Below are 12,852 nucleotides of genomic sequence, written 5' to 3'. Positions count from 1 at the left end.
AGACCACAAACTGGGACAAGATGTTTACAACATGCTAAATGAGAACAATGAGTATCTTGAATAAATAAAGCAATGTCCAGTAGATAAATGGGCAAAGTATATAAATAGGCAATTCAGAGAAGAGAAAACCCAAATGGTCAGTAACTATAAATGGATGTTCAACCTCACTAACAGTTAACGACATGCAAATTAAAGTATCAGAGAAGCAAAAATAAAAATGCCTGACAGTGTAATCATGGGCAAGGATGTGGAATTATAGAACTGTCGACTTTATTGAAGGTAGTGTAAGTTGACACAACTACTTTGGAGAGCACATAGGTAGTACTCTGTCCATTATAGGTAGTAAAGGTGACGATTGGCATTTCCTATGACCTGGAAGTCCCACTCCTAGGTATTTACTCTTAACTGATGCCCAAGAAAATGTGTAGGAAATATTTATTATAGCATTGTTTGTTTAGCAAAAAGTTGGAAATAACCTAAAATCCCATTAACAGGAGAATGAATAAATGATTTGGGGTATATTTATTCAAAGAAATATACTGCAATGAAAATGAATGTACTAAAAAAAAGCAAATTATAGCCGGGTTTATGTATAGAACATACTGTAGCCATGAGCTGCAAAACATCTCTTCAGGCAACATCCAACCGAATATACGTACGTCCATGGTCCTCTTCCTAGGGTTATCCAGCACCAGGAGGAGGAGGAGCCTGCAGCCCTGTCCCCTTCAACATCCATGAAAAAAAAAAAAAAAATTTTTTTTTTTTTCCATGATATGTTCTGGGAAATGGGACATTATGTGATTTGGACATTGTGTGAGCACCATATTTCATACACACTTGCCTCCTTCCTCTCACCTTCCCCCTTGGCTCACTGCTCACTTGGGTGCAGGCCCAGCCAGCCACCTCCTGTGTTCCCCTCCCTCCTCCGTCCCTGTGAGCCTTTCTACTTTGCTCCTGGGGGGAGTGGGGCAGCAGGCTTGTCCTCTGTATAACCCTGTGGGACCACAGATGTATACGCAGTCAGACGTTTCCTATGTGGACATGATGCAGCATATGTCTGTATGGTGTTCACACAATGTCCAAATCACATGACATCCTATTTCACAGAACGTATTGTGGGTGTTAAGCAACACATGACTATATTTGGGTACAATTTTAAACATGTTAAACATCGATACACACTTATTAAAAGAATCAAAACATTTATGAGAATGATAAACACTAAATTCGGGATGAGGTTATTTCTCCTGAGGGGTTGAGGGCTGAGGATACAGTGGGAATTTCAGTTACATCTGCAGTGTATATATCTTTAGCCATGTAATAGCTCATGAGTGTTTGTTCTTTTGTTGTCTGTACAGTTTTGTATGCCTGAGGAATCCTGGAGAGTCTTGGGCATGATGTATCCACACATAAATACATCATGGCGAAACTCGAGAACATCAAAGACAGAAAAATCTATAGAGCTGCTAGAGAGAAATGACAGATTATCCATGAAGGAACAGTAATTTGGTGACAACAGACCTAGCATTAGTACCAGTAGATGCCAGAAGACCTTGGAACAACATCTTTGAAAGTGCTGAAGGGGTTGTGCCTGTGTGGGCATGTGTGCAGGCAGCTAATAGGCATAGAGCTAGGACAGCCTGAACAATGGGAGTTACCCCTCTAGGAAGTTTAGTTATCAAAATTGACTCCAGAAAGGAGAACATAAACAGACTAGTATCAATGGAAGAAACTGGGGAAGTTAAAAAGCTATCATCCGAGATGATTTTATAGGTTAAAAAAATTTCTACATGAATGAACAGGAGGATGATTTAACAATAGGAAAAGTTATATTATCTGATCAAAGGAGAAGAAACAAATGATCATCTTTTTTGTTATTTTTTTCTAAATTTTTTTTTTTTGTAGTCAGAGAATGTACTCTGTGAGTGAACTGACACTTTTAAATTTGATGAGTTTCTAGCATGGAGTCAATTTTTATAATTGTTTTCTGTCTGATTGTGAAAAGCTGTTTCCAGTTACTGGAAACAGCCCATTAGATCAAACTTGTTAAGTTTTTGAAAATTATGTTATTCAAATTTTCTGTATCCTTATTGATTTTGATTAATTTTAATAGATGCAGAAATAGCATGTAATTAGTTCCAAATCCCATTCATGGTAAAAACTCAACAAGCCAGAATAGAAGGGTTTACCCTGGTAAGGGAGAAGGGGCATCCCAGTCAATGGAAGCATTTCTGTTGATGACGGGGAGAAGGCACGGAGCTTCCTAACACCACTTCTGTTTAGTTTACTAGGGTTCCTAGACAGCACGGTAAGACAAGAAAAAAAGAAACAATGGACATAATTATCTACACAGAAAATCCAAGAAAATCTACAGATAAACTATTAGAACTAATAAGAGAGTTCAGCAAGGGTGCTGAATATAAGATGAACATGCAAAAATCAATAGGCTTCTTATTCACTGGTAATAACCAATTAGAAGAAAAATTCCATTCATATGATTTCTTCATGTAGATTCAAGTTTTTGTCTAGCATCCTTTCAGCCTGAAGGATTCCCTTTAGTATTTCATGTAGGACAGTCCGCTAGTGACAGATTGTCTATGTTTTTGTTTACCTGGGAATGTCTTAATTTTACCTTCACTTTTATAGGATAGATAAAAAAAAAAATTTTATTGTACTTTAAATGAAGGTTTACAGAGCAAATTAGTGTCTCATTAAACAATGCACATATTGTTTTGTGACATTGGTTGCCAACCTGATGACTTGTCAACACTTTCCACTTCTCTACCTTGGGTTCCCCATTACCAGCTTTCCTGTCTCCTCCTGCCTCTTCATCCTTGCCTCTGGGCTGGAGTGCCCGTTTAGTCTTGCTTTGTTTTATGAGCCTGTCTAATCTTTGGCTGAAGGGTGAACCTCAGTAGTGACTTCATTACTGAGCTATAAGGGTGCCCGGGGGCCAAACTCAGAGGGTTTCTCCAGTCTCTGTCAGACCAGTAAGTCTGGTTTGTAGGATGGATTTGCTGGTTATAGAATTCTTGGTTGACAGTTTTTCTCTCAGCTCTTTGAATATGTCATCTCCCTGCTTTCTGGCTTTGGTGATTTCTGATGAGAAATCACCTGGTAATCTTATTTAGGATCACTTGCAGTTGCTTCTCTCTTGTTGCTTTCAAGATTTTTTCTTTGTCATTGGTTTTAGGCAGTTGGATTATTATGTATCTAGGTGTGAATTTCTCCCCCTTCACCCAACTTGGAGTTCATTGAGCTTCTTGGGTGTGTAGATGAATGTTTTTCATCAAATTTGGGAAGTTTTCAGCCATTATTTCTTCAGATATTCTTTTTCCCCGTTTATCTCTTGCCTGCCTTTCAGTGACTTTCAATATGTATAATTGGTGATGTCCTACAGGTCTCTGAGGTTCGGTTTATTCTTCTTGTTTCTCAAACCAAATAATCTCGGTTGACCTCTCTTCAAGTTCTCTGTTCTGTTGTCTTCCTGCTCAAATCTGCTGTCGAACCCCTATAGTGAATTTTTCATTTCCGTTATTGTACTTCCCAGCTTCAGAATTTTGATTTAGTTGTCTTTTTTTTTTTTTTAAGTAACATTTATCTCCTTATTGATATTCTCATTTGTTGAGACATTGTTCTCATACTTTCTTTTAGTTTTTAGTCATGGTTTTCTTTAGTTCTTTAAACGTATTTTAAATAGCTGATTTAAAGTCTTTGTCTAGCAAGTCCAGCATCTGGGCTTCCTCGGGGACAATGTCTGTTGACTGCTTTTTCTCCTCTGTATGGAACATACTTCCTTGTTTCTTTGCCTGCCTTTTTGGTTGAAAATTGAACCTTTAAAGTAATATAATGTGGCAGTTATTAAAACTAGATTTCCCCCCTCCAGGTTTTACTGTTATTGTTGTTTCTTTAGTGACTTTTCAGAACTAATTCTGTAAAACCTGTATTCTTTGTTGTCTGTGGCCCCTGATGTCTCTTCTTGGTTAGCTCAGTGGTCAGCTAGTGATTAGACACAGATTTCCTTAAATGCCTGGAACCAGTGAGTCTCCATCTTTGCTGTTAAACAAAGAAGGAAAAGCATTCCTAATGCAACTAATGGCAAGAATCAATAGAAATCTGTAAACTGGGAAGGGGCTGTTACTATAAGTTATGCAGTTACTCACGTGAAGTCAGAGAGCTAGCCACAAAGCCAAGTTTCTGCACATTAATGAAAAATGGTTTTAGCAAAAACAGAAAAGGTATGTTGCAAAGGTCTCTCTTTCCCACTTTGCGTGGGTTAAAGTGCAGCTAGATTTACTGTAGCTGAAGGTGTCAGTCTGGTGTGATAAGCCCAGACAGAGGGAGCACAGGACGTGTGTACCTGCTGGTCTGGGTGTGCCAGCCAGCACCTCAGAACAGGTGAGGTAGAGCCTAGGAAGAAGGCTCTTAGTGGGAAGCTTTGAAAGAATTCATGAATTGTGGTAAGCCCCCTGAGGGAATCACCACAGCGAGAGGGATGAACGAAATGCTGAGGCTGCGCTCACAGGTGTGGCCCCCAAAGAGCTGGTACAAGAAGGGCTCAGCAGTGGAAGCAGCTGGAGGCAGCCTGGCCTGATTCCCTTTTGATTTCAATATTAGAAGTGAATAAAAACCCCCTCCTAAAAAAAGTCATTTTCTTGCTTGGTGGAAAAATACTGGAATTGCAATGTTTCACTGAGAGCAGTGTTACTTCCCATGATTGCACGTCAGGTCTCTTTTCAGCCCCACCCAAACAGGAAGCAAGGCATTTTGTCAGCAATAAGACTTACAGTCCAGGCACAACTAACCCTTCTCTTCCTAGCTGACTGTGTCATGCCATAGAGCCGGCGCCGTGACAGACTCCACAGATTCCAAAATGAGACCACATCATTTTTATACATTTTACTTTGATCATTTTGGGGATATATAGTGGTATTTTCATTCCCTTGTTTCCTCATAGCCCTGCAGGAAGGGAAATACTGTTTACTGAGGGCATTCTGTGTACCAGGCACTGTCGTGAGTGCGTTAAATATCTTAATTATAATCTAGACCACCCTGCTGTGACTATGTACTTACATCAGGTATGAGGACATTACTTACAAATGTCACCACAACCAATTTTACATATGGTGCATTGTGTTGGGGAGTGTGTAGCCAGGTGTTAAGTACATGCCTCCCCCTGGAAATTAAGTTCCTTGCACATGTGCTGTTTTCCCATCATAGGGGCACCTTAACCACACCAAGGATCGTTAGAAGATGCAAGCTGGAAGAAAGGGAGATTCCAATTTTGATTTGAACCCTCCGAGTGACGGCGGATGTAAATCTCTTACAGATGGATTTAGGCGCCCACCTGTTCAAATAGCAGCCGGGCGTTCTTTGCCGGGGGCTTGTTTGTTCTCTCATTCAGGTAATCCCGCCGCCTCTGTGCCGGGGCCAGGAGGGTCCATGTCACGGCCAAGGAGCCTCCAAAGTGTTATTAGCCGCCACAGCCTCCTTTCAAATACACCTCTCATGAGAAGAGTGCGAAGAAGATCAATTACATTATTTAAAAGTTAAAAAAAATCAGTCTCCTGATTTTGGCTTCAGAGCCTGTGACCCACAGGGTCGTCAGAGACAGCCCACTTTTCTTCTTCTCAGTTTTGTCATGTGCCCGGTCTGCTTATGTGCTGTTTATAATTAAAGACTTATTTTTATAAAATATCTGATGTGCTATGTGATGGTAAACTGAATTTTACTGAATACTAGTGCCCAGTCTGCCCTGTGTCATTCAACTACTGAAGTTAGCCGATTTTCTCTTGGTTTTCCACTTACCATCTGATGGTGGGGACTGGCATCTTTCCTGGGTTGGAAGGCTTCATGAGATGTCCTGGTCTCGTGATAGATAAGGGCCCAGAGAATTGATCTCAAGCTTTAACCTTCCCAGACCAGAGGAGGGATGAGCCTCTCCTCTCCACATTGCAGTCTGTTATTTGCATGGACCTTGTCCTCTGTAGGGCCATCCCTCCACACTGATGTGCTGAAGAGCCGAGTCCATAAAGTATTATGGTAGGTAGTCATGGGAGGAACTTCATATTGGAAAGACAGAACAAAAGAAGACAAGGTGTTGAAACTGGTACACAACCATTTGTGGTGTGGATTGTATTTGTGATGTGGATTTTCCAGAATCAGACCCACAGCCACTGTGCAGGGTGGCAAGTTGGCTTTGCTGTCCCCCAACATCTTGGGAAGTCACTAGACATTTAACCCTGCAGGAAGTCAAGAGCTGTGACCAGACTGGAAAACGCCAGTCCACGCCAGAATAGTCGCTCCAAGAGTGGAGGTGGGGGAGGAAGAGAGAACTGAGATCCGTGGTTTAAATATATGTGTGTATATATATGTGTATATATATATATATGTATATACCTAAAATGAGGCACACATCTTAATTTGTATGGAAAAAAATAACACTCTTAGCTTCACAGTATGCACCATGTGTGTGTGATTTTCCCTTCCCCCAAATCCCCAAATTCACGGACAGAGAAGATGTCACATATTTACGCCAGTTATTTTGGTAACTGAGGCAGCATGTAAATTGCCCAGCTGTTTACATGAATGAAAAGCTTTTCTTGTCAAGAATAAGCGCCACGTGTCCTCCTGGCCCAGAGGAGTAAGCCTCAGTGTTAGAGTCGGACATGGATTCAGATCTCATCTCCCCCACGAGGCCTAACCAAGGGACCCCGATGAGTCATTTAGCTCCTTGAGCCTTGTCCTCATCTGTCCAATGGGAATGATGACCCTCGTGGCTTGTTAGCATTAAGGACAACAGCACATCAGAGTGCCTTGGAGACTCACCAGGGTTAGCCCTGTCTCCCTTCCCGCTGCACAGCCCCTCACCCCCAGAACAAAACCAAAGCAGGCGATCTTTTCGGAAAAGACAAAAGAGACAGGTGAGTTACAACAATGTGCACTGACAGGATGAAGTTGGCTGGAATTTGGCGAAGCAGCAGTTTTATCATGAATTCCTGTGAGAAGACTCGACACAGAAAAGCTGATCACAGGGCACTTGAAAGACATGACATCAAAATTTTCTCAAAAATGTTCAGTAAGTTTGTTGTTGGGCACTCTTGAATCGATTCTCCACGTGAGTAGAACTCCCCCGATAGGGTTTTCTTGTAGCAGCAGATCACCAGGTCTTTCTCCCGTGGAGCAGCTGGGTGGCTTAAACTTCTCCAACCTTTTGGCTAGTAGCTGAGCGCTTAACCATTGCACCACCAGGGCTCCTTGTTCAGTAAGTTTAGTACAGGTCATATGACATACAATGCTCTGGAATCCTAAATTCCAGAGCTGCTTTTCCTAGGATTGGTGAGAGCCTCAGAGCTGCCTTGCCAGCCGTCCTGCCCCAGTGGGACTGCCTTGTCCAGAGGTTGGGGTCCCAGCTGGGTCACATTCTACTCAGGCATGACACAGCCCAGGCAGCGTGCCCTCCAGCTGCCCTCACCTGGCAGGCGGTCACCCTAGACAGTGGTGGCCAGGCTGCCACCCACCTGCATCTGCACTGGATCCTCATCGCAGGCCTTCTCCCCACCCTACTCTGGAGTCGCTCAGAGGCCCAGCGACTGCCTCCACTGCCCTGCTTGGCCTGCCTCCTCTTGGACCCTTTGGCCTAAAAGGTATGAGGAAATGAACATTCTGGTAGGACTTTGTTGTTTTAGGTGACTTTATTAGTATAAAATTAATACTTGTTAGTTGTAGAAGAGGAGTCGTTGTGCAGTGCAAATGGTTAAAGGACTCCCCAGCTAACCAAAAGGTTGGAGGTCAGAGTCCACCCAGAGGTGCCTCAAAAGAAAGGCCTGCTCATCTACTTCTGAGAAATCAGCCGCTGAAACCCCTGTGGGGCACGGTTCCAGCCTGACGTGTGGGGTCGCCAGGGATCAGAGTCGGCTTGACGGCAACTGGGTTTTTGTTGTTTTTTTCCTGTCGTAGAACATGGAAAATGGCGGCAAGGCAAACAGAAACCAATCACTGTAAGGTCACCACCAGTCATCGTCCCAGGTCACCAGCAATCATTATCCCAAGTCACCACCAGGTCATCATCCCAGGTCACCAGCAATCGTCCCAGGTCACCAGCAATCGCTGTCCCTGGTCACCACCAATCGCTGTCCCAGGGCACCACCGATCGTTGTCCCAGGGCACCACCGATCGTTGTCCCAGGGCACCACCGATCGCTGTCCCAGGGCACCACCGATCACTGTCCCAGGTCACCACCGATTGCCATCTCAGGTAACCACCAATCGTTATCCTAGGTCACTACCAATTGCTGTCCCAGGCCACCACCAATCATCCCAGGTCCTCACCATTGTCCCAGGTCACCACCAGATGCTATCCCCGCTCACCACCAATCATTGTCTCAGTCACAACCAATCACTGTCCCGGGTAATCACCACTATCCCAGATCACCACCAATCGCTCTCTCAGGTCACCACCAATCACTGTCCCAGGTCACCACCAGTCATCCCATGTCACCACCAACCACTGTCCCAAGTTGCCACCAATTGTCCCATGTCACCACCAATCATTGTCCCAGGTCACCACCAGTCATCCCAGGTCACGACCAATCACTGTCCCAGGTAACCACTGTGCCAGTTCACCACCAATCATTGTCCCAGGTCACCACCAATCATTATCCCAGGCCACCACCAATGGCTGTCCCAGGTCACCACCAATCACTGTCCCAGGTCACCACCAACCACTGTCCCAAGTCACAACCAATTGTCCCAGGTCACCACCAAACATTGTCCTAGGTCAAGACCAGTCATCCCAGGTCGCTACCTATCACTGTCCCAGGTAACCATCATTGTCCCAGTCACCACCAGTTGTCCAAGGTCATCACCAATCATTGTCCCAGGTCATCACCAATCATTGTCCCAGGTCACCACCAATCGGCTCAGGTCACCACGGTTGACTTGCTGGCTGACTGCCTTCCAGATGTGGATCTCCTTATTTTTAACTAAATATTCTAAAGTGAAGATTCTCCCAAATCATCAGTTCTAGAAAAATGTTCCAAAGAAGGTGGCGTAGCCTTCCTGCCCAGAACAGCCCACTGTGCTGACAGTGCTTCCAAAAGCCACACTGAACACAGCCCGTTTGTCTGGAGGGGCTGTGTTTACAGGGTGTGGGTATCACGTCGGGGAGCCCTGTGTCTGGAAGGCACGGGAAGCTGGATGATGCGGCTGTGACACGGGAGAGGTAGACACACACCCTGCTTGAGACGCCTGGAAGGCTGTCCTCACAGAAACTCACTCGCCCTGCTGACTTAATGTGTCAGCACCACAGATTCTACAGCAGATTCGCTGATAAGCAAAACCTGCTTGTATTTCGCTACACTGGGTTTTGACGCACATGTGAAGAGCATGAAATGATTCTCCCCTTAAAGTGCCTCATCCTTGTTTTCCTGTCAAAAGCGGAGGAAAAATACGTTTTCCTCACACCCCGAGGAAACAGACTGGCATTCCTGTGTATTTCCATTAGATAAGTTTCAGTTTGTCCTTTCTTATAACATGTCACTGTTTTTTGTGCAAGAGTAAAAATACCAACATACACCTTTTTATATTTTCACAGAATAATTTTTTATCAGTGTCTAGACCAACCAGTTATGAAAACTCAGAAAATTCAAAAGCGTGCCAAATGGTTTTCATTGCTCCTGTTGTCATTGTTGGAGTCTGTGTTTCATCCCATTTCTGATGTATTTATTGGCCGTGTCTATGTTTTGTCTGTGAACTTCCTATCTTGGCTTTATCCATTTTTCTTTTGGAATGTGTGTCTTTTGTTATTGATTTTTAAGAGTTCTTTATGTATTAAGGCTTTTGAATCTGCTTTCCTCTCATATGTTGCAAATACTTTTCCCAATTTTTCATTTTCTTTTCAACTTAGTTTAACTGTCATATCTGTCAACCTTTTTTTGGCTGTTTCCTGCCCTAGAATCATTCAAGAAAGTCTTTCCTTCCCTAAGGCTATATACCTTGTGTGAACTGATAAATTATACATCTATATTTTTGTCTGATTCTAGTTTCATTTTTTAACGTTTAAAATTTGCTCTATGTGTAACTTTCCTTGGTGCAAATTGTGATGTGTCTAACTTTATTTTTACGCAGATATTAAACAGTTATTCTAACAACGTTCTCCACCCACGGTCATAGCGATGCCGTGACAAGGTGGGATTAAGACCTGGGGGCTCTCTGATCCTGTGGTGCTGCCCTTCCCCCGCAACTGTGTGGAGACACCGCCCCATACCCCAGCATCGAGCCGCTGCCCCTGGCTTTAGTAACTAGTATCCTGATGTCCATATGGATTTTAAAGCAACTTCAGGACCTCTGGCCTGGTAGCGACCACTCTACCTGCAAGTGTGTCCCTGGCCATTAGTTCACGTCATCACCTTCAAGCCTCTGGTGTGGTCGGGAGGAGGGCTGTGCAATGCACACTTGGAGCAACTCTGTCTTGCCTGTCCCCGTGAAAAACAGTGTCATTTCCCCTCAGCCACCCGATGTAGCCCATCTAGATGCTGACCGGTGGTGTCTGTGTCCTCCCCTCCTCCAGCCCCTGGGAACCCAGGATGACTGGGGACTCAGACGGGTCCCCTGCCCTGGGTTCAAATGGTCGTAGAGTGCTGATGGGCCCCAGCCCCCTCTGGCAGATCTTGGGACAGGGCGTTCTGGGAGGGCAGCTGTGGTCCTTACAGGGGAGGCGATTCCAGGGCAAGTACCCGGGCAGTGCAGAGCCCCCGAGGACACTCATAGGAATCACAGTAATTACTGTTGCAGGGGAGGCCAAGGAGCTGGGCAGACCCACGTGTGCTCCGTCAGCCTCTCCCTCAATCACATGCAGGGGCGGGGTGGTGATAAAGGAAATAAAGGGAGATGACGAAACAGACTGTTCTTGGCTCTGAGTGTGCTGCGTGAAGTCTTCCTCAGCCACGTAACGTCTGTTCCTTGGGACCCGTGTGGATCCTACAGCTTGTGTTTGGTGTAAGGCTCTAAGGTGCATCGATCTAAGGACCCAGCGAGAGAGGCACTCGGGGGCTACTGGGGACGGAGACTGCTGGTGTCCAGTGCAACTGTCCGGTACAGCAGTCCAGTGTAACAGCCCAGTGCAACTGTGTGGTGCAGCAGTCCAGTGTAGCTGTCCAGTGCAAAAGTCCAGTGTAACGGTCCAGTGCAACTGTCCAGTGCAGCAGTCCAGTGCAAAAGTCCAGTGTAACGGTCCAGTGCAACAGTCCAGTGCAGCAGTCCAGTGCAGCAGTCCAGTGCAGCAGCCCAGTGCAAAAGTCCAGTGTAACGGCCCAGTGCAACTGTCTGGTGCAGCAGTCCAGTGCAGCAGTCCAGTGCAAAAGTCCAGTGTAACGGTCCAGTACAGCAGTCCAGTGCAGCAGTCCAGTGCAGCAGCCCAGTGCCAGCGTCTGGTGCAGCATGAGGCTCATTAGCGTTTAATCACCCCTTATACCCCAGACTGGCAAATAGATTGGATCTCCTATGCCAGCTCTGAGTGTACAGCAGAACAGCCTGTGGACACCCCGTAACTGAGTGGGTTGTTACTGGGCCCACAGTTACTGGGGGCTCATACAGAAGTCAATCACCAGGCCTTTCTTCCGATGTGCCTCTGGGTAGACTCGAACCTCCAATATTTTGGTTTGCAGCTGAGTGTGTTAACCATTTGCAGCACCCCCCCCCCCAAAAAAAACCAAACCCTCTGCCGTCGAGTCGATTCCGACTCATAGCGACCCTACAGGACAGAGTAGAACGGCCCCATAGAGTTTCCAGGGAGCGCCTGGCGGATTTGAACTGCCAGCCTCTTGGTTAGCAGCTGTAGCACTTCACCACCGCGCCACCAGGGTTTCCTTGCAGCACCCAGGGTCGCCATTACCTAGATGCCTAAAAATCAAGACCACACCCGTTTCTGCTGAGCTTGGTCTGTGTCTCCTGCTTCTGCCCACTCTTAGTTGGGTTTTCTTTCTGACTTGAGCTGTATGTTGGGCCTAAGATTTCCTTGTAGAGGAGCCTGGGTGGTGGCAGCAATTCAACACAGCAGCAGAGGCTAGTTCCGGAAGGTTTAACTCAGGGGCCCTGAAAACCTTTGAATAACAGTGACCGTCAGATTCAAAAAAAAAAAAAAACTTGCAGTAACTGAAGCATCATTCGCATTCTCTCCAACCTGACCGCTAGCCTAAAGGTTGACGTTCAAACCCATCCAGAGGCACCTTGGAGGAAAGGCCTGGCAATCTGTGTCTGTAAAGATCACATCCAAGAAAACCCTGTGGAGCAGTTCTACTCTAAAACATGGGGGTGCCCTGAGTCAGAATCAGCTCAGCAGAAACGGGTGTGGTCTTGATTTTTAGGTATCTAGATGATGGCGACCCCGGGTGCTGCAAGGAAACCCTGGTGGCGCGGTGGTTAGTGCTACAGCTGCTAACCAGGAGGTCGGCAGTTCAAATCCACCAGGCGCTCCCTGGAAACTCTATGGGGCCGTTCTACTCTGTCCTGTAGGGTCGCTATGAGTCGGAATCGACTCGACGGCAGTGGGTTTGGTTTCTTTTTTGGGGGGGGTGCTGCAAATGGTTAACACACTTGGCTGCAGACCAGAAGATTGGAGATTCCAGTCTACCCAGAGGCACATCGGAAGAAAGGCCTGGAGATCTGCTTTTGTAAAGATGACAAGGACACCCCCTCGAGCAGTTCTACTCCGTAACACATGGGGGCGTCATGAGTCAAAAGGGACTGGACGGCAACGGGTTATCTTCTTGTCGCAAGCATCCCTGTAGGGGCTGTTAGTTACCTCGTGAGGTGCCTGGTGTACAACGGCAGCTGTTCCCACTGGCGGCCCACA

At 45.8% G+C, this 12,852-nt stretch overlaps 1 protein-coding gene across 1 annotated transcript in view; it reads left to right on the top strand.

The window, feature by feature from the left end:
* Positions 1 to 9,726, top strand: part of C16H10orf143 (chromosome 16 C10orf143 homolog) — a 40,237-nt gene extending 30,511 nt beyond the window's left edge. Inside the window, exon 4 of the mRNA XM_049855363.1 lies at positions 5,221 to 9,726. Coding sequence (XP_049711320.1) covers positions 5,221 to 5,250 — 30 coding nt within the window. The 3' untranslated portion in view covers positions 5,251 to 9,726. The remainder of the gene's footprint in view (positions 1 to 5,220) is intronic.
* The last annotated feature ends 3,126 nt before the right edge of the window (positions 9,727 to 12,852 follow it).

This window comes from Elephas maximus, chromosome 16, assembly GCF_024166365.1.
Source record: "Elephas maximus indicus isolate mEleMax1 chromosome 16, mEleMax1 primary haplotype, whole genome shotgun sequence".
Taxonomy (NCBI): domain Eukaryota; kingdom Metazoa; phylum Chordata; class Mammalia; order Proboscidea; family Elephantidae; genus Elephas; species Elephas maximus.
The sequence above is the reverse complement of the archived record's forward strand: the minus strand, read 5'-3'. Positions and strand labels throughout refer to the sequence as shown.